The sequence below is a fragment of the Camarhynchus parvulus genome, chromosome 1 (assembly GCF_901933205.1).
Source record: "Camarhynchus parvulus chromosome 1, STF_HiC, whole genome shotgun sequence".
Lineage (NCBI taxonomy): Eukaryota > Metazoa > Chordata > Aves > Passeriformes > Thraupidae > Camarhynchus > Camarhynchus parvulus.
This window is the reverse complement of record NC_044571.1, coordinates 95,745,478-95,772,838: the sequence shown is the minus strand read 5'-3', so window position 1 is coordinate 95,772,838 and position 27,361 is coordinate 95,745,478. Positions and strand designations below refer to the sequence as shown.

At 42.8% G+C, this 27,361-nt stretch overlaps 1 protein-coding gene and 1 non-coding gene across 2 annotated transcripts in view; one reads left to right on the top strand and one right to left on the bottom strand.

The window, feature by feature from the left end:
* The first annotated feature begins 726 nt into the window (after positions 1–726).
* CD96 (CD96 molecule) overlaps positions 727–27,361 on the top strand; it is a 30,546-nt gene continuing 3,911 nt past the window's right edge. The window contains 12 exon segments of the mRNA XM_030947649.1: positions 727–784; positions 3,721–4,146; positions 8,761–8,870; positions 10,331–10,553; positions 16,973–17,028; positions 18,946–19,036; positions 19,422–19,437; positions 19,439–19,590; positions 20,761–20,814; positions 22,616–22,660; positions 23,544–23,617; positions 25,144–25,174. Of these exon segments, the coding sequence (XP_030803509.1) occupies positions 727–784; positions 3,721–4,146; positions 8,761–8,870; positions 10,331–10,553; positions 16,973–17,028; positions 18,946–19,036; positions 19,422–19,437; positions 19,439–19,590; positions 20,761–20,814; positions 22,616–22,660; positions 23,544–23,617; positions 25,144–25,174 (1,336 nt within the window).
* LOC115911932 lies at positions 14,733–14,794 on the bottom strand. Its single transcript, XR_004061322.1, has one exon. It is a non-coding gene; the product is annotated as a U6 spliceosomal RNA (small nuclear RNA).

The window sequence follows — 27,361 nt, the reverse complement described above, 5'->3', positions numbered from 1 at the left end:
AGCTGAAGGATGTTAACCACACCAAGGGACATTGTCACATGTGATATTGGAATTCATCAAGCTGCGGAAAATAATTGGTGTTCTTCTTAGGAGGAGAAAGGAGGGGGGAAAGTGAATGTAGAAACCCTTATTTCAATCTGTATTTATTTCTGGAGATTGTTTATGATGTTTTGTTGTGTTTTTAAAAGATACTGAGTGTAGAGAGTATAGAAATAGTATATGTGAGAGTAGCACATGAAGAAAATGAGGGAAGAAAGAAAATCAGCTTTTTTGTATGCTATCTACCTTATACTATTACTATACAGAGCATACAGAATCATCAGTGTTGGAAGAGACCTTCAAGACCAATTCCAACAGCTAACCTGGCACAACCATAATCACACCTAAACCATATCCCAAAAAATTATATATTCAAACTTAGGTACCTGGCATACTTTTGAGAGTGTGTAAATCGGTAAACTGCTTACTCTGAGTTAATCTGAAAAGACAAAGGAGAAAAAAATGTTTTCAACATGGGCTAAAATGTAGGTAATGTTTTTGTCTTAAAAGTTTCACAAGATGTACTTATTTTACCACTCTAGCAGGAAACTGAGGCTTTTGGTTTAATGAAGCATTTCTTTGAAGTCATGCTGAGTGACTGTGCTGAACGGGGCAGGCCATTTCAACTTCCTTTTCTGAGGGAGCACCAAGACAGGTACATATTCACCAGAACTTCATCAAGTGAAGATGAAAGCAAGGTGGCTTTTCTCTCTCTTTTGTTTGTTCTCAGTGCCCAGTGTCACAGGTAAGAGTGTCAGGGGGACACCTTGACTCAGTTTATGATGGCGGGTTGGGAGGGGTAGGCTGGGATTCGTGGGTCTCACTAGGCTCAGCTGTAGCTACTGGCAATGATTTTCTATTTCCTGACAATTTTCTAATAACCCTAGTTATAATGCGCAGCTAGTAAGGAGTAAATGCCTTGTACTGAGCAGATTACTTAATTCAATATGCCTAACCGGCTGGAATAATCACTGGGATAAGCTCACTTGAAGTAGGGGATTGTGTACTCCTCTCAAATGGGCCAAAAGGAAAACTGCTTTCAGTGGGAAAATAAAAAATACCTCTCTGTCTCTGTCTTACATATGTGTGTATGCAGAGAGAGGAAGAATTGAAATGCTTCAAGGCAAGAGTAAATTGTACAGGTGAAACCCCTTAAACAGATTCTTCCCTTCCTCTTCTCCGCCTAGCCCCATGTGCTAACATCTAGAGAAACAAGTTTGTCATTCAAGTAAAACACTCAGAAAAGCTGACTAAGGAGGGCTGTACGTTTGTCAGAGGGAATTTAAACCAAAAGCAATCTGAGGAAAACCAAGAAAAAGTATGATGTTCACAAACCCCCACCCCTGCCCTCTCAAAATTCTGAGCATGATAAATGCAGGAATACTTATTACCAGCTAGGAACAACAATTTTTTAGGATACAAAATTTTCAGGTTAAGAAGGGAAAAACTGGATGTATTTGACTAGCAGAGAAGGATGCATCTCACAGTCTGGCATAGGCTGTTCTTTTTTGCACTGAGACAAACTGGTTCTTAAAATAAAAATAATTCATACATGTATTCATAGAAAATAGAAAATCTCAACTGCAAAGAAAGGAATAGAAGCCTCAAAACATACACATGTAAGAAAGAAATAGCAATTACAGAAAAATAGGAATTGGAGGGGTGTTTTCCTCTGAGATGAAATCCTCACTGAAGTCATTCAAAGTTGAAAGTGGAGGCCTCTATGCCCTTTGTGGAGATAAGACACCTAAATGTCTGGGAGTTAGTCTAAGAAATTTCAGCTGGAGGACAGGTATGCACTACTGGACACTATTTGATTTTGAAAAATAAAGTCTACATAAAATGAGATTGCTTATATTGAGTTGCTAGCAAAAAGTTAAGAACACTTTTGCACAAAATGTTTTCAGTTAAAATAATCTACTGTGCTAGGCTACTAAGAAATAATGCAAATTAAAATGTTGTTTCTACATATATAATTTTTTCAACTTAATGTAAATTACTCACGTGGTTTTTCATAGGCATTCTTTATATGATCCTTAGACCTAAGGCAGCATCAGCATGAATATGAGAGACAAAATGCTGTGTGTCTTTTGCTTGATAGTCTGATTGCAAGATTCCTAATTGCTTTTCCCTTAACTTTTACTGATGCAAAACTTGTGGTGAAATCAGAGAGCATTTCCTGTAATAAGCTCCTTGCACTGACAAAAATAGTTTTTGTAATCTTTCTCACAGCACAAGGCTGTGAGACTTGTCATTCAGGCTTATTTTTGTTTAACCTCTAACGTCATCACATCTTTTAGAATAAAAGATGAGCAGAACATGTGCAGCAATGAAACAGCAGAGATTAATGTGGGCCATGGCCATTGAGTAGCTTTGTTCTCCACACATCTAGTCTCCAAGTGTCCATGTCACCCTTCAGTGTACAGGTAACAAATCGGAGCCAGCTCTGTGAGGATGTATCACTCTGCCCTTGTGCCTTCTCTCCATCAAGCCAGAGCTGAGGGTGCACAGAGTCCCTGCCTGGCTTCTTCCTGGCTGACCTGGGGGAGTGTGGGGCACACTGCAGCCCCACTGAGAATGCCTGAGCCCTGGCAGGCCCCCCCCGGCTCAGGAGCCCCAGAGCCATGTACCACACAGCAGAGGCAATGTCAAAGCAAAGGAATTGGTACCCGGCTTTTTCAAGGAAAGAAGGTGAGCAGTGGGCACTTGCAGCTGGCAGGACTGCAGGGCAAATTCCCAAAGCAAATATACAGAGATGTTATGATACACAGGGAGGATGATAAAATGGAATGTAAATGGAGGGCAACAAGTCTGTACCTAAGGACAACTGCACAACTCTATTTTTTTTTTGTGGACCTGCACATTCTTTGGGAAAAGAACCAGCGTACAGGGGACTTTTTGTGTATGGCTCTATGGAAGTGATTGGTTTCTTTTCTCACTGCAACAACACCCTCCATAAATTCTTCATCTCCTTGAGTTTGTCAGTGCCCTGCATTCAGGGGTTTGGAGACTGCCAGACCCTTACTCATAGGAGGGAGAAAGCGATATAAATCAATTCTACTACAACAGCAGGTAAACCAAGTGGTACAGGCTCCTGCTGAATGCACCTTCATTTCATCGATCCATTACTCCTTCATATGGCGCACTAAGGAATGCCACCTGCTTTATGAAATTAACAGAGGAAGAAAACACACACACCAGAGCAGCTCACTTTGACACTGAGACAGACACTGGTTTAGGACATGCAGGAGCTGTTTAATAACACAGAGAATGGCTTTCTCTGCTGAAGCCACAAAGGCAGTGGGCAGGGGGATGGTGCAGGGAATTAGCCAGTGGGGATAACTCATCTGTTCTTGTAAAAGGAACTGGGGAATAACTGTGTCCAGCTTCTGCTTTATTTATATTGCTTGAAAGATTTTCATTTTCACAGAGACTCTCAGAGCTCTCATTTCTCTCCAAGAAGTGTGACAGGGCCTCCCTGGCCTCTTCCAGACACACATGCATTTGCTCTCCCAGTTTTCTCTCTCAGTCTGTACTGGTGGATATTTGCTGGGAAGCCTGTGGTTACAGTTGTAGGGTCTTCATAATTGTCTATGGCTAAGGTACCAAATCAAAGATGGATTAGGAAAAGCTTTGTTTAAACATTACTTGCACTGAAATTGATCCTGTTTTTTTTTTAAGGCCAGATTGCAGATGTCATTACTCAGACAGAAGTGATCCATACTCTGCCAGGTACTGACATCACCCTGGTGTGCGTGTTCCCAAAATTGCACAGCACCCACATCATACAGACACAGTGGTCCAAGGCTGACGGCAGCCCCTCTACCAAAATGGCTGTATATCACCTCACCTATGGCACCCATTACTTCAAGTTTTCTGAGGCTCCTTACAACTTTTCAGTGTCCTTCAGCACAAGGATGTGCTGCAGTGGGGACAACACAGGGTCCTTGTGTTCCACCAATCCAAATGCCACGTCTGAATGTAATTGGTGGGTGCTGCACCTGGAAAATATTACCGTGTCCCTTACTGGGCAGTATGAATGCACTTTTGCTACTTACCCATATGGGACAAAGGCCGCAAAAATTCAACTTACTGTCAAGACAGAAGGTAAGTGATTGCAAATGAGATTTTGCTGTTTCCTAATGAGGTGGGGAAGAGTATCAGGATAGATGAACACTTCTTTGTTGGTGATGGTGACTTGTTTGGGATTCACAGTAGTGCCACTGAATGTTGCTTTTACAGTTTCCTATTTACCAGGCTGTCTTGGTTTAGAGCAAAATTTTGGGAGAGAGAGAGAGAGAGTCCCCAGAGGGGCTCTAGTAGGAGGATAAATTCAATCGGCCCCTCCCCCCCACAACCAGTCCGGGAGAAAATACCTCCTTGAAGAAATGTGGAAAAAAGCTGTTTATTAAACAATAGAACCTAACAATATTAAACAATAAAACCCCTTGCCGCTCTAAAAGAGATGACCAACTGAGCAAACCCCCCATCCCCGGGTTGCAGCCCAGCTCACTCAGTCTCTTATCAGTCCTTCTGGTGCTGGAATTGTCGCAGGCCAGGCCCGGCCCGGCCCGGTGGCCACAGGTGCGAGCTGCCGGTGCTCCCCTGGGTGTTCAGTCCAGAGCAGGTTCCAAGAGGTCCAAAGAAAAGGAAAAGAAAAACCACAGTCCAGGGACTCTTCTTTGCCTCAGCCAGCTAAAACTAACCAAAAGCAAAAGGAGAGCTCTCTGTCCTGCCGTCTGTCTGTCCGCAGACAACACAGTCCTGGAGGAGGAATGCGGGGGAGTACGTGCAATGTCTGAGCGAAGAAAAAAAAAAGAACTGTGCGATTCTTCTCTCCCCCCTTTCACTCTCTGCAACAAGTCTTAAAGGTGCAAAACTTATTATTATTCAGCATAAACCAATGAGACGATTTGGGGATAAAAGCATCATATAGTCAACCCAGGACACAGGCACACTTTAGTTCTTTTATCTAACTCATGATTAGGAAACCTTAATTGTTTGGTAGAATAAAAAGTTTGATAGTAAAGTAAAAAAAAAGGTGGTGAGGTGGGCAGTTTCTGCATTTTCATTTTGGAGAAACATTGTGGAGGAGACTGGATGAGCAGCTCAGGATACGGTGGGACTAAGGATGTTGGATCTTCAAATCATGTGCTGCTGCTGCTGTGGGCGTGCATCACTGGGCACCAGAAAGAGAAAACACCCTTGTCTGATTGAGGCTGAGGGCTGGCATCTGCAGAACATGCTGAGTGTCCGCTCGATGGAAGGATTAGTATCCCCACTGACACCTTGTGAAGGCTGACCTAGAACAGAGGATAGATAGAGTTAAAGAATAAAGTAGGTATTTATTAAAAGGCCTCAATAAGGTGCCAAGATACACCTTGGGCAGTATAAGAGCCCAGACAGGGCTACAGCCAAGATGAACCCAAAATGGTTGCAAAATGGACGACCAGTCATGAGGTCTCACATTTCTGTAAGTTTTGGTCCATTTGCATATTCAAGTTAATCGTCCACTTATAGTTTTAGGTTATGAAGTCCTATCCTTCTTGGTTTTTTCTCTTCAGCCCACATTGTTTATGCTCTTGGGCCTGAAACTACTATTGATTATCCTTGGTCCCAAGCTAGAAAAGGAATTGTTTTGTCTACCTACTCTGTGAAGAGAGTTTACCAAGCCTTAATATGAAATTCAGAACTACACACTAAAGCAGCACAGAATCTGAAAAATATAAAAGTTAAAACTTAAGGCATCACCACCACCAAAAATACACTGGAGCAAAGTGGGGAATTGCATAGGAGAATCACAGGAATGGTGATTTGTCTGCTTCTGTCTGGCAAAAGGAAGCTGGAAAGCAGTATGACTGCTCTCAGTAAGTATGCCTCAGGGGAGAGTCTGAACTCCAGGAAGGATATTTAAATTATCCTGGTAAAGTAACAAATTTATTTAAATCAGATGAGAATGGATTTGACAACAAATTAAAAAACAGTGGCAACCGTCAGTGTAGCAATTTTGGGAATAGCTATTTATTTAGTGTCAGCAGTGAGGGCAAAAGCCCAAACTGCTGTGAAGATGGAACCTGGCATGAGTGTTGCGAAAGTCTGTTGTGCACATGGGGAACTGGATTTGATGACCTCAGAAACCTCTTTCTGACCCAGGTTTCTGCAACTCAAGAAGGATTAAAGTAAACATCAAATCTGGCACTATTTCAGTTCAGATCTGCAAAGCCGATATGCTCACTCTGCATGGGCCCAAGGCTGTAGACACAGCAGACATTCAAGAGTTAGGAGCAGGGTGGGTGCAGGTTATTTTAGGGGCATTTTGGTGTGCTCCCACTGCCCTTTTACCTACATCACAAGGCCACAATGGTAGTCCCCACGCTGGACCATGTTGCTCCTGTAGCAAGAGGAGGTCCTGTGCAAGACTCATACTCAGGGATGTTTAACACTGATGGCACCTGCATGACAGTGACTCCAAGAATTTTGGTGCTGTTATCCTGGAGACATATCTGGAGCAACCCTGTGGCACCTGCCTGCCCTGATGGACACGCAGAGGCAAAGAGCCAGCACCTCTGCCCAGCTCACAGAGGATGGGTGTATTTAAACAGTACATGCTGAATAATTGTGCCAAAGCTGAAGCTGCCACTCTGCCTGCTGTATGGGGGTGTGTTGTGGTAGGCTACACTTTTGGAATTTCCTTGTGCTCCACAGGGCAGAGGGATCAAAGGGAGTGCAGGGAGGTATAAACCATGCTGGTAGCCCTGTGAAACCCTCCCATGCTTCTGTTCTTAATGCAAAGTTTCTCTGTTTCTTAGTACAGCAATTGAGTTAATCAGGCATCGCTTTTCTTCTCCTGCCCTTGGTTGATACAGACAGGTTCAATGCTGTTATTGCTGTCTACAGTTCGGGCAGCCCTTGTTCATATCAGCATCACCGTGGCTTTTTTCAGTAACTACAAGATGTAGCAAGCTGTACTACTGATGACTGCTTGCTAGAAAGAACTAAAAATCTGAGTTTGCCACCTTTTGCAGGTTTGTGTTTTAAGGTAACCAGATCTTTTGCAATAAACCACTCTGTTCAAAAGAAGGCAAAAAACCTTAATCCAGCCTATGAGTGAATGGGATGGATAAAGGTGACAGTCTATGATGAAGTACAGTTTTCATTTACATCAAAGAGAAGTGAATCCAGATGCACTCAACTTGTAAAAAGCTCACAGTGCAGCAGGCCTTTATAGGACAGACAGACACAGAGGACTTTAGCCAACAGGAGATGGGAGTCAGAGATAGGAGGGGGAAGCAAGTAGCTGGGACATGTGACTGTGAGAGTAGGCAGAAACTGTTTCCAGACTGAAGTCTGGGATGCCTGCTCATCTCCACGCTTGTTGTACTCTGCACAGCACTTTTGTATGGTGGTTTGTCCCAGCAAAATCTTCTGTACAGTTTTGTTCCTGGAGAAACTATAGATTTACTTGCTTTGTCCTTTCACTATCTTCTCTGCACTGCCCAGCCCTGTTAGGGCCTCTGTGCTCTCTGTCCTGCTGCAAAAGCTGGCTCCCCAGGTCCTTCACTCTCAGGGACAGTGGAGGGAAGCTGCTTCTGCTGCTGGCTCTCCCATGCACAGCTCAGGGCATTGCCTTTCTTCACATCTCTGCGGCACAGGCTACATGCTGGCACCATTGCTCTGTGCTTGGGTGCCAGGTACAAAGGAAATTTCAGTCACCAGAAAGTCTCCACTGACAAATAACATGGCAGTCTGGGACAGCTGGATATTCTCACACCCCTCAAGATAAGAAATGAATTAAATACATACCTCTTCTATCTCAACATGCAAGTCAAAGCTACCAGGGCAGCAGAGCTGAGTAGTTTTCCTGTGTTGAGTGCTGATGCCTTGCCTCCAAGGAGGAGGGAAGGCAGGTCTGAGGGCAAGGAAGGGTGGCAGGATGTGCCACGTCCTTGCCTGCCCCATGGCTAAGGGTCAGAGAGGTCTGTGCTGACCATGGCCCTCACAGCATCTCCCACCCAGCACCACTCCTCTTCCTCCTTAAATACACACATGCACACTCCATGCACACCCAACACCTGGATCACAGCAGTGCACTGTTCACTGCACCACTCTGGTCAGCCTCTGCAGCTGGATGGAGCCCTGGATTGAGAATGGGTAAGGTAGGAGGTGGAGAAATGGCTTCTGAAATGGATAAGAAAGGAAAGAGTGACAAGTTTGGTGGTAGTGGGCAGGTTGGAGAATAACAAAAGGAAAAACAGGGTTAGTCTTAACCTAACTGACATGCTGCATAGCTTGCTTAGTGAAAAAAGGATATCTGCAGATATCTTCAGAGAAAAGGAAATAGAGGTGCACAAAATCAATGTTAAGGTTTATTGCCACAGAAAAAAAAAGAATTGTAACATAAAAATTGTAGCTTCAAATTATTCTCAGCTCTGAAAGGAGACATTGTGATCCTGCAGTTAAGAAAAGCTTTTTTAAGAATTTCCAAGAAGTTCTGGTAATGCTGTGAATTGAGTCATGAAACTGCAACTAGAATCAGATGCAGGGCTTTCACTTTAAAAATGTGTTTAGGGGTAATGCTTGAAAATTACAGTTCCCTTCTAAACCAAAAAGTGCCTGTTCCTTGAATAGAAGACTAGTCAGCACTGGTTTTCAAAGCACAATGAACATCATGTTTCTGATTTTCCTCCTTGGGTTTTGTTGTTGTTGTTCCAATGATAAAAGAGGAGAGGCACTACCTGAAGAAAGTGTGGTTAAAGCAGACTTTAGAAATTCCATGCCTTGAGGATGAGACCTCAGAAAATTTGTCCACTTATCCTTTGAAATGGCTAATGGTAAGTATTTTTCATCTCAGATATAAACTTCAGAAAGAACTACAGGGTATTTTTGCAGATTGAAATGAAAATGTTCTACTCCACTGTGTCCTGCCTGCAGAATCTGCTAAAAAACTTATCAGTCATATTGGACTGTGATAATAAAGGGGAAAAGTATAACCATAGGTTTGCAAAATATACGCTGCAAATAATAGCTGTTAAAGAAGCAAAGAGGAAAAAATCCATCTTAATTGCTTTGAATTTTTCAGGAGCACATAGCAGGTTTAGGGAAAGTGGCTAATATAACAAAATAAAAATATTTCTTGTATTGGATTTCCAGTGAGGTTTTTTTTGTAGTGAAGCTTTAGTAACTGAAAAATACATGATTACTGTGTAGGATAGTGAGACAGGCTGCTTTGACATAGAAAAGAAAGGTACTGGCTAAGGTTTTTGGTTTTGTGAACCTCTGTGTCACAGAGGCCACTGAAGACACGCAAACCCAGTTATGAAGCCAACCACATGAAGAACTGTTTTTAAGCAATTTTCTGTCAGATACGAAGCTTGCTGTATTTTTGTCCTTTATCTCACTTTCTGGATAAATATTTATATGCATGTTTTAATGCAACCATTTAGCATTCATATCAGTGTGTAGAGATAAGTATCAGTGATCAGTGTCCTTGAGTTTTCCTGTTCATTTATATATGTTGTCACTGAGAAGCTGTAACTGTTGAGGATTTCCTTAAAGGTGATTTTTAAATAGTTTAGGTTTTTTAACCTTCTGTCCTGGTTAATTATCTGCTTAGATCTCCCTTCTGAAGGTCATTCTTAATATTAAAATTTAAATCATTTTGTAGGGAACACCCTTACCTTTACTACGTCAGTTCTACCAGTTCACTCTACAAAGTACCAGAGGAAAGCAGAAAAAAAAACCCCCAAAGGTCAGCACAATGATATATGTGGGTTGCCACACATTGTACAGAGTAAAGCTTGCAAATATGTACTGAAGCTCAGATGTCCAGGACATGCTGGCTGTACTTATAACCAAGGGTGGCTGCCACAGAGACAATAAGAGAGATAAATTTTAGTTATTATTATCAGGGTTTTCTACTTAAAATTCTAAAAGAGCAAAGTTTTCCTTGAAATTTCAGTCGCATTTAACATGTCTGGGATGTTCAGCATAACTTAAAGAGTGGTGCAGTAAGAAAGCACCTCTGTTGCTCTCTCTGCAGGCTACAGAGATCAGAACTCACAAGACACAGCTATTTACTCCATATTTTATTGTCAAGATGACGACTGCTCTTGGTATTGAAGTTCTGAGAGAGAATATATTTGGAAAAAAACTCCAGATGTTGCAAATGTCCACTTACATGCTACACAACGTGCAAGGAAGCTTCTCATAGCGGGAATAGAGCTGGCTTACAAAAACATTTCACTGTGTGTGTGTCTGAACTTCACAATTTTGTTGGTTTTTCTGTACACAGGATGAAAATAGGTGGAAAGAGGAACTTGTGACCAAGGAGCCCTCCTGTCCTGCTGCGTACAAGAACAGCAGCATGCTGTATGGGCAAAAAGTCCTCCTGGGTTTGAACAATACCCTAAAGGTTTTCCCCACCAAAATCACTGATGATGGCAGAGTCTTTTCCTGCCACATGCTGTACCACCCAGAGGGAGTCCAGAAGAGCAGCACCACTGTGAGAGTATTTGGTAAGGGGCTTATGCCAACTGCCTGCTGCCTTGCACTTGAAAAGGTGACACTCCTGCCTGGTTCTGAAGCCAGTAACTTTTGACAGATACTGTGTTGTTTTTAAATGTAAACATATTCGCCTTGTCATTTTTTTCAGCTGCAATGACATAAAATGTTAGTAAATGGTGGAGTTTACTCAATTCTTAGAAGAATTTGAGTCCCTTCCTTCAATTTCTGGCAAGAAAAAATAGTAGATTCATTGCACATATATCAATCACATTGTCATCCACATGGCAAGAGTCTTACCCTGATATGTAGGCTTGTGTCGGGATTCTGTGCGTTACAGGGAAGCACACTGGTCATCAAGATCTCTGTGTCCCAATGACCATGCTGTCTGTGGTCAGGAAATCATGGCTGTAATTTAGTAAGCAGTTTGGGACTACAGCTGTAGCAAAATCACATCCTCAAATGCATGTGACATTCAACCACTGCCAAAATGAGGAAATGAGGGTCTGGAAATAAGGATCCTGGTGGGAGGTCTCAAATTGGCTGGGAGTGGCAGAGCCTGTGTACTGCAAACATGTGGGCTGGCATTTCATTTTGTAAGCCTTCCCAATCTTTAGTTACTTGCCTTGTTCCATTTCAAGTGGCGTAGGAACTGCTCTACTATCAGTAAGGCACAACTGAATCAGAAAATTGCTACCCACTTGAAAACCAGGATTTATTTTCTCTTTAGAGATCAGTTGGTCAGGAAAACATATTTCCAAAGCTTTGAAAGTAAATGAGTATTAAACACTGGGCCTGTCAACAGTCCCTTGACTGTAGCTGATTGTCCAAGGAAGCCCACAGCTTCAGGATGGCATGGCCATTTAAGGCTGATGCTCTGAATTCAAAGGAAAGTTCAACAGGGAGCAGCTGAAAAAAGCAAAATGTGTCTGAGGGCTGTTGGTCACTGATGTAAAAGGAATAAAAATAGAAGTTAATGATCTGAAACCTCCTCTTGCGTTTGCATGATTCAGACACTTTTAAAAATCAACATTCCTCATATAGCAACAGTGTTACCTGGGTAATCATTCAAGGACACTAACATACTTGAACTCTCTCTCTTCCATCACTGCTGATGCTCTTGCCTAGATTTGTGTGTCTCTTACTAAGATGTTTCTTTATTAACTTTTTCTCTGTATTACTGAGAAATATGTGCTTAACGGTGCATGACCCCACATCAAAATATCAGTACAGCAGGGTAGAGAGACAAACTAGAGGAAACAGCTGTGACCCTTGGTGGTGAACAGTCTGCTTTTCCCAGTAAGTGCTAGCTGGCTTTGGACCAGGGTGCTGTGCCACCAGCCTCTCTCAGAGGGCTCCCAAGGGCAGAGCTGGCTCCCTGAGAGCCTTGAGGTTTGCAGTGGGTGCTGAGGAAAGTCTCTCAGACCTCAGCTAAGTCCACCACTCGGAGGAAGTGTGCTTTTGTGCTCCTAGCCCTTTTACGTCTGAATTTTGCAGGTGAAATAACTATTTCACATCTTGTCTCACTCTTTCCTGTTACCATTTGCTGAAGTTGTGCCACTTATGATTGCACCATCCCAGCTTTTCTCCATGTACTCTCCTGTGCCCTGAGCCAGCCCACATCCCTGCACAGCATGGGCAGAGACACTGCCCAGGATAATCCAGCATTCCCTAGGTGATATCTGGGGACAAAGAGCCCTTTCAGATGGCAGCACTTCTCTTGTTCCTTGTGCTGACCAGAGAGTAAAGAAATTAATATTTGTGTTCTGGCAGTTAGATCCAGCCTCAAATGGGTGGGACAGAACCTGAAGATAGTATATGCATACAAAGTCAACAGCACCTTATGTTGGTTATATCTGTCATTCTGGCCATTAGCAAGGGCACAGCTAGGGAAAAAGGCCAGTGGAAACCTGGGGAGGTTTTCCCATCTTGGCAAACCAGCATCTCCCCTGTCACCTAAATACTCATGCAATTGAATCCCTCAGGCTGGGTGGCTTGAAAGTAGGGCAGGAAGGGCAGGCAGCTATTGCAGCACAGAGCTGAAAGGGACAGGAGGAGGAGAGGGTGCCTGTGGGAAACTCCTCATGCAGGATCCCTCTGTAAAATACTTCAGGCAGGGCTAAACACAGCAGAGGCAGGCCAAGTCTCAGGAGTGCCAAATAGTTTTCCCTCACAGCTGCTTGAGGTGGCCCAATGGGGCTGAGAATTGGACCGGAGAGGATGGAGAAGGTATGAAAAGTTCTCTCAAGGAAGTTGAGAGTCTTGGTATGTTGAGAAAAAACAGTCATTCAATCAAGATAGCTTTTTTTAAGAGGGTGCTTTTGGATCGAAATACTTTAAAATATTTCTCTTATAGAATAGAGTTCTTTTAGATACAAGTTGCTGTGAAAAGGTATGGCTTTTTCATGTCTAACTTTGCCAAATATTGATTTCTCCTTTATGTAAGAGTAAAACTTCAGCAGCAGAAACTACTGAACTAAATATTGAATTTCTCCTAGATCCAAAACATTGGTAAATTTCCTAGCAAGACAAATGAATGTCAAAGTGTTAACAGGGACTGAGATGTTAATTGGAAAAGATCTATTAGACCATTCAGAGCTATGTGTGAGAGCTGCCTGCCAGGACAGCTACCCAACAAACACATCTGAGAAAGCAGAGGACAGTGCTCAATACAAGTGTGGCAAAGCATACCTATTCTCATGAAAAAAAAACAAAAGAAAAAACTAGACCAGACATAATTTAGCCTCCCAGGCAACTTCTGCAGCGATTAGAGGATCCAGTTTACAAGATTTTTCCCTGTATCTGAAAAAGTCTGTCTTCTGCCATCTCCACTACCATCTGTACAGTTTTGGCAAAGAAGAAAGAATGAAATCTTAGGGCACTCATGTCCTTATAGGAAGAATCTAAAACCCCTGCCCCACCCCACCCTCCAAAAAAGCAGAAAAAACTCAAAACCCAGAAGAGATTTAAAAGACAGGAAATTCCACCCCAAAAAAGTACTGTAAGTCCAGAAAACCATAAGAATATGACAACTAAATGTAAGTCATGCCCAGGCAGAGTCCATCAGTAACATCAGGCAAAAAAATGGAAATTAAAAATAAAGTAAGGAGAGTCCTTGGTGGATTAGCTGTATAAAACAGAGAAACCTGGATAGTTCACCTCAGGGGGAATTGTAATTAACTGAGGTGGTTCTATACCAATTAACAGGGTAAGAAAAAGAGAAAACTATTGTAATGGTAGAGATTAAAGTGAGGTTTAGGTTGGAAAGATAAAGAATTTCGGACCTCCTAAGTAATCCAGTCCAGTTTCAGGGCCAGAAGCCCAATTTATCTGAGGCTTCTGAGATTTGTTATACACTAACACAGTTTCAATAGTCCTTACTTAACAAGTCAGTCAATATTGTTCCAAACCAGACATCCCAATGGCTAATTTGGGAATGTAGTTTAGAGAGGCTTAGGGTACCCGATAGCTTTCCGGCTATATATACACAAACAATATATACAATATATACAAACAATATACACAATATATACAAACAATATATATATATACAGCTATATATATATATACACACACTTATGTCCTAGGGTATCCCCATTCATATGTTCTGTTTCTGCAGGATATTATGTTCTGTGCCTTTAAGACTGGCTTTGGAGAGTGGAAGTTTTGTTTCGGTGTTTCTTATCAGGGACACCGAGATGTATTTAGGGCTGCTTTGGCTTTCTTACTTTCACTTTCTGCTTTGCTTGCTCTCTCTCGCTTCTGCTTGCTTTTGCTTCTGCTCTTTAGCTAGTTTAGCTAAACAGTCCAAATTTCTTCCTGGACTGTTTATCCTCTTCTTTTTCCTGACCATCTCGAACCTGCTCCGGACTGGGACCTGGGAACACCAAGAGTGTGCACCGTGCGGCTTGCAGCAGCTGCCCAGCACCGGAGGGACTGAGAACAGAGCGACCACCCCCCGAGAGGGACTTTCTGAATTTGTCATCTGTTTCAGAGTGGTGTCACCTGGTATTGTTCATTTTGTGCGCTGGGGGGTGCTGTGCCTGTTAAATAAACAGGTTCTTTCCACTTCTCTCCGAGGAATTCTTCCCGAACCGGTTGGGGGGAGGGGCCGTGTGGGTTTGCTTTCTGGAGGGGCCCCCTTTGGAGATTTCTCTCCCAAATTTGCCCTAAACCAGGACAAAATCTTTGGAAAAAATATGGAACGCTTCACGAATTTGCGTGTCATCCTTGCGCAGGGGCCATGCTAATCTGCATGGCCCCTTCTCCTGCATCATCATCATCATCATCATCCACTGGCCTATTGGTCTTGTCCGTGCATTTCCCACTTCTAGTGCTGGTTGCAACAGCCATTGGTTTAGCTGCTGGCTTAGGCTCACTGTCTGGTTTGGCTGCAGCCTGAGTGACCGGGATAGCTGCTTTATCTCCCTGCCCCCCTGCCCCCCTGCTTCTGTCTGCTGCCCTACAGTATCTAACAGAGTGCAATAAGCGTATGCCAAGGCCCAGCTCACTGCAATGATCTTTCTCTCCTTAGGCTCATCCTGGTACTTCTCTTTCAGATATTTCCCCACCTCAGCTGGGTTCTGAATTTGTTCATGGGGAAAATCCCAGACTATAGGGTCAGAGAATTCCTTCAGGATTTGGCCCATATCCTCCCATTTCCCACACGATTTAGGATTTTCCACACCTGGGTCTACTCCTGAGTCAGAGGTCTCATCAGCCCGTCTAGAAATCTCAGCCCTCATTCTGGAGAAGCAGCAGATTGTATAGAGGAAGGTTACCAGACTGAATGCCAGAAAGATGGTTTCTTTAACATTCAGGGGCAACTGAACATCCTTCACTAGTGATGCAACTGATTCATAGGAAAGGAAGGAAAGCAAAGGCTGAAAAGCCTGATCCCCTGCTACTCCTCCTCCAACAAACTGGATACATAACCATAGCCATGAACCATTCATACCTGGAGCAGACCCCAGCGTGTTTATAAACTTCTTACAAAGCATTGCCACCAAGCCGAGCAGGATAGCTATTCTGGTCACTGCCCTTCTGATATAAAAACTACATATTAGGGACAATACTAGAGCTATTTCTGGATAAGAAAATAAACCTAGGGACCACAGAGGTATTAAGATCTCAGAAAACCCTAGGGACCAGAAATGCTTGCAAGCCTTCACCCCAATAGACATTATGGATTCAAAAAGCCATTTTGTCCTGGTTTAGGGCAAATTTGGGAGAGAAATCTCCAAAGGGGGCCCCTCCAGAAAGCAAACCCACACGGCCCCTCCCCCCAACCGGTTCGGGAAGAATTCCTCGGAGAGAAGTGGAAAGAACCTGTTTATTTAACAGGCACAGCACCCCCCAGCGCACAAAATGAACAATACCAGGTGACACCACTCTGAAACAGATGACAAATTCAGAAAGTCCCTCTCGGGGGGTGGCCGCTCTGTTCTCAGTCCCTCCGGTGCTGGGCAGCTGCTGCAAGCCGCACGGTGCACACTCTTGGTGTTCCCAGGTCCCAGTCCGGAGCAGGTTCGAGATGGTCAGGAAAAAGAAGAGGATAAACAGTCCAGGAAGAAATTTGGACTGTTTAGCTAAACTAGCTAAAGAGCAGAAGCAAAAGCAAGCAGAAGCGAGAGAGAGCAAGCAAAGCAGAAAGTGAAAGTAAGAAAGCCAAAGCAGCCCTAAATACATCTCGGTGTCCCTGATAAGAAACACCCAAACAAAACTTCCACTCTCCAAAGCCAGTCTTAAAGGCACAGAACATAATATCCTGCAGAAACAGAACATATGAATGGGGATACAAGCATCATAACGTCACCCTAGGACAACTTACAATCAGCTGTGCCCAGAACCAAAATGCTGCAAAAACAGAAAACAGAAAAAACCAGTTTTTTTTTCATGTGCATGTGGTCATCAGTGCCCTGCTGCTCTGCTGTGAGGCTTCCTCTGGGCTTCCTGGCAAGGCAGGGAGCATCTGTGGGGACACTGTCAGACGTCTGTCCAGGCAACAGCATCTGGATAGCTGGCATCCAAAATCAAACATCTGGGGAATGGCTAAAGCCTTTGGAGATACCTTTGGCAAGCACACAGAGGAACCAGGAACTGGGGTATAGGTGATTTCATGGGGTCCAGTAAGGGTGGCTCTGCTGCTGGGGCTGTGACTGCAGGATAGTTTCAGTTTGTTTCCCCGGCAAAGCCACCCAAGCCTAGTTGAGGTAGGCAGTGAAATGCATCCCGGATCCTGTGGCAATAGCTGCTAATACAGTCTTGTAAACCACTTCATTGATCTCAAATTGCAGCTGTAAAATCTTGCTTGATGTGTGGCTGGAGGTAGGATTTAATTTCCACTCTTTTTATGATGCAACGCTGTTAAGTGTTATTAGAAGCTATTATTGTGATCTGCAGTTTCACTAATGCATTTATGTTTGCTTTCCAGCTTGCCCTGAGATCTTCATTAGCTTGGAGGAGGGCTCAGCCAGCACCTCACAGAAGGTGAACAATTTTGGACAAAGAGTGATGCCTGTGACTGCCACCATGCCACCCCAGCAAGGCCAGGCAAACTGAGCTGAATCAGGCATAGGAGGCATCCACCAAACCGACTGAGCTCACAGGGCAGCAGGCACGGCATTGAGTTAACACGAGGTGCTCACGCCCTTTCCTCTGAGCAACTGCCACACCCACAGCAGTGAGCACAAACCAGGGACTTCTAAGGACTTCTCTGTGATGTGGGCCTCTGTTACATTTTGGTAATGGCAAAACCTAAAAGCCTACTGAATTGCACTGGCCATGCTTGGTATAAAATATATTTATGGCTCATATGACTGACTAGTAAGCCTCTCCGGCTATTAGCTATGGTGCTTTGCTTCCTGTTCCATCTCTCCAAGTTAAACCTTTTGGCTGGCAAGTATCTCAGATCAAGAAGGTTTTCCTTGGAAACGGAACTCGTGGGCAGGCAGAACCTTGTACTATCCACAACCACCCACTTCACACAATCCATGAGTCAGTTGGTTCTGAAAACTGGTATAATTTTCCTGGTGACCTATTTCTGGGTGTAGTGTTGGACATTGTAGGCTTTTGTCTACACTGTCCTGTTGAACAGAGCAAGGGGTGCCTGCTGGGCAATAGAAACTCCCCCAAGAGTCTCTGTCCGTTCTTCAACTCCAAAAAACACCAACTTCTTTACTTCTCTTTTCTGCCTTTTTTTGCAGGGCTTAAATCTAGTGAGGATGTCAAATTTCTATTTATTCATAGGAAGAATTGAAAAAATATTATGACCTAAAAGTGTCTGAAAAATAAGGGAATAATGAAGAGGAAAATAGGAGAAAGCAATTACACTACAATCTCAGGTGCTGTTTACCATGGCAGGGAAAGAGTTTCAGCTGGATAGTTTCAATCTTCGTACTGAATGATTGACTTCTGCTGGCTTCACTACATCAAGCTTGCTTCCAACTTAATGTGGGAACCACTTTCTTTGAATGAGGGAGCAAGAGAGGTTTGTGCTGCATGAGTAACACATGCTCTTTTCTTCTGTTGAAAAGAACAAGGTCATTTCTCTTATAACAGTGTTTAGTACTTAACAGTGTCATAACCTGCTAAATAAATATACTTGAGAATCTCCAGGCAGCATGAGGATGAGACCTCTCACCCTGCTAGTGCCCAAGCCTTCATCTAGCCTTGACTTTGAGGTCCTGCCCATCTATTGTTTGCTGAGAAATTAAACAGAGCACAAACACAGATCTTTGGAACAATTGGCATAGAACCAGGACTACTGCATCTAAAGTATCCAATTCCTTGTGATTTCTGGAAATGTCATACATATTCTGTCTGCTACAAAGGTATCCACTTTTTTATATTCAACATATCGAGCTAGGCAGTCTTTTTCATGGGAATTGTCTCTTTATCTGCCTAATGAAGAGAGGATTTTCATGGCAATCAGAAAGTGTCTTATTCTCATCACACACACTGTGCCCATGATTAGTTCCAGTGTTTTTCCATGTGAGTGTTTGTCACTGGGAGCAGGAGGGTGAGGGTCACTCTACATGTCTCCAGCCACAGCACAGGACTGGAGGGGGTTGGAGTCCTGACACTCAGGGCAACAGGGCTGTCCCTGGGCTCTCATTCAACAGTGTCTGCAATCAGAAAAATGAGGGAAGTGGGCAAGAAACACAATAAAGAGAAAGCAAATGCTTGCTTCCAGAGCATTGTCCATACAGGCGTTTGGAAGCTGGCAGCCAGGAGGGAAATCTCAGAGGTTCACCTAATATACATACATATGTGTGTGTGTGTGCATGTGTGTGTGTGTGTGTGTGTGTGTGTGTGTGTGTGTGTGTGTGTGTGTGTGTGTGTGTGCGTGTGTGTGTGTGTGTGTGTGTCTATTTAACCGAACAACTGCCTTGTGCTGCCCCACAGCCTAATGTGAGCTGTGTCGTGAGGAAGGCATTTCCCAAGCCAACCCTCCTGTGGTACATGGACAGAGCAAGCCTGACAGAGCAGCCTGGAGGTAAAGCAACCTGTCCACAGAGAAACAGCACAGCTACGGAGTGGTTCCCAGGGAAAGCTATGACTCTTATCCACTTCTGCCCCAGGGAACCGTAGGTGTCTACATGGCTGAAGGGGAGAGCACAAAGGAAACAGCTCTCAAAGCTGTTTCTCCCCTCAAAGAAAACAGCTGACAAAAGGCTGTTTTGTCAGAGTCCCCTGCCAGGGATGGGAACTATGGTTTGGCATGACCATACCATTCTTGCCAAATCTTTGACAGTGTCTCAGCAAAAAAACCTGCGGCTATATGATCCTGCTTTCCAGTACCAATATTTTGCACAGCTCTGACTTACAGTTTGGAGTGTAACAAGAGGATATTTTCTTTGTTTTTTTTTTCTCTCCCCAAGAAATTTCTGTGGTACAAGCAAGACAGTGAAGGTTTCTATGAGTTGAGATCAACACTGATGCTCCAAGGGACCCATAAGTCACATAAGACATTCTCATGTGTGTGTCCGTTTCCCTTCCTGGGAAATGAAACAAAGAATATTTCATCAGAAGAAATATTTGTTTCCTTCAGTACGTTTTTCTTGGATAGAACACATCTAAAATGTTAAGAACACCAAACACATGTATTCGCTTGTTATTTAAAATACTGAAAAAATGCCAGCAGTATAAAAGCTTTATTGTACAAGTTCATCACGCAGTTTGAACTCTCTGGCAGGTTTTTTGGCTCAAATATTTGCTCAAGCCTCTGAATGAGCTAAGAAACTTCTCCACAAACAGAAGACACTTGTTTGTTTAGGCAGAATCTTGCTGTACTTCCCATACCCAAAAATACTCTAATATAGCCACATGGCACTAGTGAGCTATTATTATTATGTGTTTCTCATGGACCACTCATGGCCCCCTGGGAAATCAAATCCTCAGACTCAGGGCTATGTTATACACCTTTAGTAAAACATAAAAAAGGCTGCACCTCTGTGGATAGTGGAGAAACTCCCTTATAATCGGTACTGTAAGAATTAGCTACATGATTAGGGAAGTGGGGAGAAATACTGTCCTGTTTTTTTGGTAAAAGCAGGAGACTCGTTGGTACAGTTTTCAGCACCTCTGAGGATGCAGGGTGACTTGTGAGAAGGGCAGACAGATTTCCTTTAGCACCCTCTTGTGCATGTCTCCTCTTAGGTGCAAATGGATATTTATACCTTTTTTATTTTTTTTAATTATGTGTGCTCCCTGCTGCACAGACAATACAGCTGAGCTGCTGACCCCTTAGCAGCATCTAGGGCCACGTCACCTATCATGGCAACTATTTCAGCTCAGCTGGGTTCTCTTGTGGCTGTGTATATTCCTATTGATATATTTTTCCACAAAGTAAGACTGCAGCAAAACCACAGCTTACTCCTCTGGAAACATAGCTTCAGAGAGGAGAGGCATAAATCATAAATTTTTCTCAAAAATTACTCATTTCCCCCAGTTTGCAGTTTTCCAGAAATGTATTCCTATCAAAGAGCTGACAGTTAAAGCTGTGTTCTTGCCAGGAGGCTATGCTAATGCTAAGATAGATCCACTCTGTATAAAAATGTTAAAGTATTTAGATGTGATAGAAAGGAAAGAATTACTTTAATTCTCAGCTATCCCTTCTGCAAAGGTGCACAATATGACACAAGCCCAAACTAAATTTTCAGCCTTTATAACTACTTTTAAGAACTGCTTTAATCTTTCTCTTTTTTTCTCCCATCACAGACAATAAGTCTAATGAAGCTTCAGCTGAAATTTTTACTACCATGGCTTCAGATGGTAGGATAAATTAGAGAATAAAATAACTTGGGTTGTGTTTGAGGTCTGTTTACAAAGTCCTAAAGCTGTTATAGCATTTACTACTCTAAAGGGGTAGTAAGGAACTCCTTTCTGCAGCTTTGACTTCAGAGAAAATACTATAAACCAATATTCTGGTGATGTAATCTGTTATAATTAAGACCAAGCATAATTAAACTCCAACCTTGAGAGGCACTTAATGTTATTTCTGATGCTTCAGCTGGCCTTCGAATATAGCTCTTTCAGTACTGAACTAATACGTAAAAATAACAGCCCTGCTAATGGCCCTACCTTCTGTTTAAGCACAGAGTCAAGATCCTCAACGTTTTTGCCATGTTAAAGAACTCATATAATGTTTCTTAATTTGTCTAAATTTTGTAAATCCTTCCTCTTCCCCTGCAAGTTTGTCTTATAATCAGCTTATTGCAGACAGATAAATGTCCACTCCACACCACAGCTGAAGCCCTTGGGAAACATCTCTCTTGGAGCAGTTTGCTTTGCTCTGCTCGGCATGGGAGGCAGCATGTAGCAGCGGGTTACATGAGTTTGTCAGAGAAATGCTGTAAGTAGATGGCATGAAAAAAGTATGGGTTTTGTGAAAAACTTTGGCAAGTGCAGGTTGTAGTAGGCCCTGGGGGCTCAGCCAATACCCCACCGGGTACCAGAAAACCGTCCCAGATACTGGGGGACCCTGAGAGAGGGAGACTTTCCTCTGCTGGCCTCTGCAAGGTGAACTCTCAAAGGAAGCCTAGCAGCTTGCATCAGGCCACCACCCTTCTTCGCCTTGTACACTCTGCAGAACCCTCTGGGAACCAGGCACATCTCAAAGAGCCTCACTGCTCTGGCTTTTAGACCTGTTGCATCTTTGGTAAGGAGTCCTTTATGTCAGCCAGCTACTGTGAAATCCCTGTTAGTGCAGGCAAGGCTCAGCTAAAATGCAAATGAAAGAGCAGCAGTCACAGGAGGTACAAGTATTAGCACAAAAAAGCAGCTAGAGAGTGGATGGTCACCTGCCTATGCTAAGATCCAGTCTGCAGTCCCACCCAATGCCCTCCACACATGCCTTACCAGACAGAAGTACTTTCTGGCTGCCTTCCCAGATAAATTTTTCTTATGAAGTCTGTGGACTTTAACAGATCACTTCCTTCATGGGCCTTTTTGGGGGGACATTAGCCATCCTTCTGGCCTACTCAGGAAGTACTTTGCCTCTCCTGCTGGGAAAAAATAGGAAAGAAAACAGACATCTAGGACATATATGCTGCTTGGGCAGGATGGTGTCTCTGCTGAGCTCGCCTGTGTGGTCAACAGTTTTTAATTAGAAGGAATAATTCCCCCTCCTCTTCTCTGAGGACTCAGTGAGCACTTTTCAGTGCAGAGTGTCCCTGAAATTTCCTCTCAGAGTTGCAGCCTCTGAAGTGCCTCATGGATGAAACTGTGCAGGTGCCGCCACCAGGTCATAAATGTTGTTTCAGCATCTGTGCTAATACAGTGCACCTCTTTTTATGGAATAAACCCATGTGATTCACTTCTGGTTTTTAAGTTGAGGTGCCAGGGGCTCCAAAGTTTTTTCCCCAAAACCTTTGTTTCTCCAGGGATTTCTCAGCACGGTTACCTCAGGTATTTCATGTTTCTTTCTGGACTACTTGGCTGAGTTGCGCATGGAAAGATTATTTGGAATTTAGGTGTGATACACTTTCTTGCTCCTCAACCTTTCAATCACCCACTTTCCTAAAGCAGAATAAACACCTTTCTCATGCTGAATGTTTGCTTTGATTTGTTATAGACTTCAGTAATTCGACGCTTACATCAGTTGTCATGACAGCCTCAGGTAAGGGGCAAAATATTACTTATTCAATATATGTAGGATCTCTACTTCACCACTGCCTAAATGTCATGCACACAGAGTCAAAGGTGTGACAGGCAAAGGTCAGTATGGTCTGGTGCTGACAACACCATTGTGCTGCTGCTTGGGAAGTTGTGAGCTGTGAGGTTAGCCAAGCAGAGATGTGAAAGAAATCTTGCTAAAAATGCCATGTTAGGACAGAACGTTAAATGGCATGCTGAATATTATATATAATTCTTACGTATTCTTATAAAATTGAATAATTGGCCTATAAAACTGTAAATAAATTTGTCCTATTGGGACAGAGAGGTGCATGTGATAGAAAAGTTAAAGCCATCACATTTCCTTGACCCAACAGCAGGGCATCATTCCCATTCATCAATTATATAACTAACTCTGTTTTACCAGAGCATGGATATGGATAATTACATAGAACTACCTTCAGCAATTGAGAGGAGAACTCACAAGAGCAGGTGATCTCCTGGGCTGATGTGACTGTGGCCTGTTGTCATGGATGATTTCTGGCAAGGCCCTGGCATAGCTGAGGAGCGCCACATTTAAGTGCACAATCCACTCCACAGCAGTCAAACCAAACCCTGTGTACAGAAGCACAAATAAGCAATGCCAGCAGCCAGCCAGCAGTAAAGGGTCAGCATTGATAACATCAGCTGCCTTGCAAGTGCCCACTGGAGATGTGAAATGTGCTTTGAGCATTTAGCCTTAACTCCCATAGCAGGATTCCTGCTGCTCAGTCTGCATTTACCCAATAGCTACTCCAAGGTCTTTGATCTAGGTTGTTTTGTAATTTATTAACATTATTTTCTGAAGAACCTATTGACTAAATGTGATACCATGTTAATGTCTTTAGACCACCAGTCGACATCTGTGGCCTCTCTGGATTTCACAAGTCCAGCAAATTTGACTCCTGCTTCCACAACACAAGTTAATCAATTGAATCAAACTGTTTTCTCTTCAACAAAGTAGAAGAATTGCTTCAACAAAGTAGAAGAATGACACATAAACACAATAACTATCTTACTTTTTTGGAAGCAAGACATTTAATGTCCATTGAAGTTCTTTTCCTAGTGCTTTGCGCACTAACCACTCACCACTGGTTACACTAACCACTGTCAGTGTAACCACAGTTCAGGAATAAACATATGAGAAAATACTGTCTTGATTTTATCTTTTTTAATGCTCTCTTTAGGATACATTCATTAATTTTGGCAACTGAACAGACATTGAGTGTTATTAGTGTTTACAAAGAAGTTAATTAGTGTTATTATAGTCTTTATGAAGAATACCTACTGGTTTTAGTTAAATATCATACCTAAATAGAACACTGGAGGAAGACACTAAACACAAGGCTTTGGCCTGCCCCAAAAGAGTGCTCTTTGGGAGCTGAATCCTTCAACATAAAGCCCAGGGGCTTGCAGAGGCTTGACTAAGATATGCCAAGGCAGGAACAGAGATTGCAGCTGAAATGAAAATTTGCTGCTTCTCAAACTGCCTTCCCCATCCCCAAAACAGAGACACTTGCCTGGCTGACAGCAGAACACCAAAGTTGCTTGTCCAAGTGGACTGGAAGCCCTTCCATCTCAACAACAAAATTCATAACAAAGGCTATAAATATACAATGTGAAGAGAGAGGGTTCTCCTCGCTGAATTATACATTTTCCCTGGTTGAGGTGGTGCAAGGTCAAACTTGCAATGTAAGATGGATCTGAGCCATTTTTCTTCTGCAAGTAGCCCGGGAAGCAATTGCCTGTTAACCAGTGGTCCCAACATGTGCCAGTTACAGTATGACAGCCCTGGGTTAGCAGTTCTCCTGTCTGGCTCACTACTGGTCCTCACACTGGTGCCACCAGTGTGCTTAAGATCAGCTATCAGCTTCTTGAGCAAATCCTCTGGGCTGCAATCAAGACAGGACACCAAGCTCAAGCCTTCTGTTTTAGTCTACTGGTTTGGTTCAGTTCCTGTTATTTTGCAAGTGAAAATCTAGGAGACAGTTGAAAATGCATATGAGAGAAGAGTGCACATATATAGGCAAGTGGAGGAAGAGGGGGAGCAAAACCAAGGCTGCTAAAACAGTAGCCTGGTTTTGCTTAGTTTCCACAACTGCTCCATCACTGAGCCAGAGATGCTTAGGATTTGAGTGGTCAGTTAAAGCTGCAGTTCACCTTTTCAGGTTTGTTCAGATGGCTTGATATTTTTCCAAAATGAGACAGTTGTTAAGAAATATGGATTCTTTTTAGTAAATGTGAAATAGTTCTCTTGGGAAAATGAAGGTCTATGTGCTAGCCACCATCTGTCTGTGTTTGAATATCCAATAAATACCTAGCTGAGCTCTAGAAATATTAGTAATTTAAAAATGCTTAAAGGAAAATGTCAAATAAGTTGGTATTTGGCATAAGACATTACAGGTGTGACTCTTGCACTCTAACTTTTTCAAAACTTCCTTTTGCTAGTTGGGAAAACAGTTCTATTTCACTGGAGCCAGTAACATCCTGTCTAAATTCTGATTTATGTAAGTTTGTTCATTGCTCTACTGGTTTCAGGTCAAAACCAGCCAGTACACTCAAGCTCCTGAAATTCGTATGAAACTAAGCTGAAATATAAACATGCTTCAAAGGTTTGTCTAAATTTATTTACCTATCTCAGTAAAACTCCTCTTGAGTTTCTAGCCTGTGATAAGCTTTCAAACCTGACACAGCGTTGTGTAATGCCTGTCTGAGGGACGCCAGCATCTCAAGTAGTGGGCTACACCTGTTTGACCTCATTAGTCAGAAAACAGGGAAGAAAGAGGGGGGAAAATGAAAAATAAATTATATGGTTCCCTACAGCAATTTTTACAAGGCTTTGTGCTTTTCAGCAGGACCGCTAACTTCTACCACAGAGGAAAAAGGCTATACCAGTGCCACACCATTCAGCGAGGCTTTGACAACAGCATCTGAGTAGACAATGCATCTCCTTTGCTTCACAGGACTGCAACAGAGGAATTATGAAGCCAAAGTGCAAATGTGGCACCAGCTTAGTGAATGTTGGGTTGCAAACCTACACTAATCTGGAGCATCTTGTAAAAACCACAGCAGAAGGTCCTCAGGTCCTCAATTTGTGATGCCTTCTCTCAGAGCATTAGTTCTGTGGTGCTTATTTTCAGCTGCTAGTTGAGAGTCACCACATTGCCATGCAAAAAGTATTACTAAGCATGGAAAACTTGTGTCTGAGCAGAGGCCAAAGTCATGTGGAGTAATGTGTACCACATTTTCAATACTTCACAGGAGCAATTTCCCTGTAGAGTTCCACTGAGTTAGAAGATAAAGGCTTGGGTTTCCAAGCTGTCAAGGATTTGCAGTGGCAAAAGAGGAATGAAAAAACATTTGAGTATCCTGGTTTCATTAGACATATTTGTTTTCATAATATTACAATTGAGATAGTTGCTAGGCAAATGTGGTGAGTACTGAAGGTAGTTTATAGATGAAATAAATTGCCAGAGAAGCTAAATAAAATCTCAGAGCAGCACTGAAATAATGAGATAGGTGAAGTAATAAAGGCTGGCTAATAGAACATTGAAAGAGAGCCTCATTAAAGATCAATAAATCAATAAAAAAACCCCTAGGGTGAACATTTTTTCACTAGTCTTTCCCTTTAGAAAATCTCTGCTCAGCAGTATAAAGCCCAAAGTAACTTCCTTTTTTAACATCTTGGTTTGCCTTTGTGCTTTTGGAACAAGCAGGACCTGTCAATGTGCTTTTGCATTTCCATGGGAGTTGTCTTTTGGCTGAGGCACAAATGTAGCAGCCGCTTTCCATTTTGTGAATGTATTTTTAGTAGCACCCACAACCATGCAGTTATACCACAACCTTGTGACAGCTTCTAATGCTCCACAATTCTGCTCTTGCAGAGCTTGCTGGTTGCAATTTTTTCTAAAACCATGCTGAATTATTCTACTATTTGCAGGGGATACTGTGTGTTGCTCCACTTATCCCCACATCCCTGCCACGGCTTCCCTACACCTGTGCCTGCCTGAACACCAGCTAAGAGATAATGGCCTTGAAGGGTCCTTGGTCCAGCAGCTGTAATTGAGGGCAGTTTCAGAGCACACAGGCACCAGTGAGTCTGCTGAGGCATACACATGAATCCCTGTGCCCTCCCGGGGTCACTGGGATCCTACAACAGTGATTACCATTATCATTGTGGTCCTGGGATGCTCTAACATAGGCCATTATGTAAATAAGAATAAATAGTGCTCATCAATGTGATGTATACAGCACAGTCCTATCGGATTTCTAAGTGTATATCCTTTTTTTTTTTTTTTTTGCATATAACTTTGTAAAATGCTATGCATTTTACGAATGTGAGATGTGTCATACCTATTCACATAAAATCAAACACCTAATAAGCAAGTAGAAAAGAACTGAATTAATATCCAATAATCTCAATGAGCTTTTAGAGTGCACATCTTTTTAATGCACTACATACAACACACACACACACACACACACACACACACTCTTGAACTCTCAATTTCAGTCAAAGCCAGCAAGCATCTCACAATAAAGAGATTTTCTTGGTTCAGTCTGGTTAGTCATTTACATAATTTAAAGCTGGATTTTTGTCTTGGATTTATAAATCAGCAGTTATATCAGAGACTGTCAAGCTCCTCTGTTGTTTCATCTGTTGTGT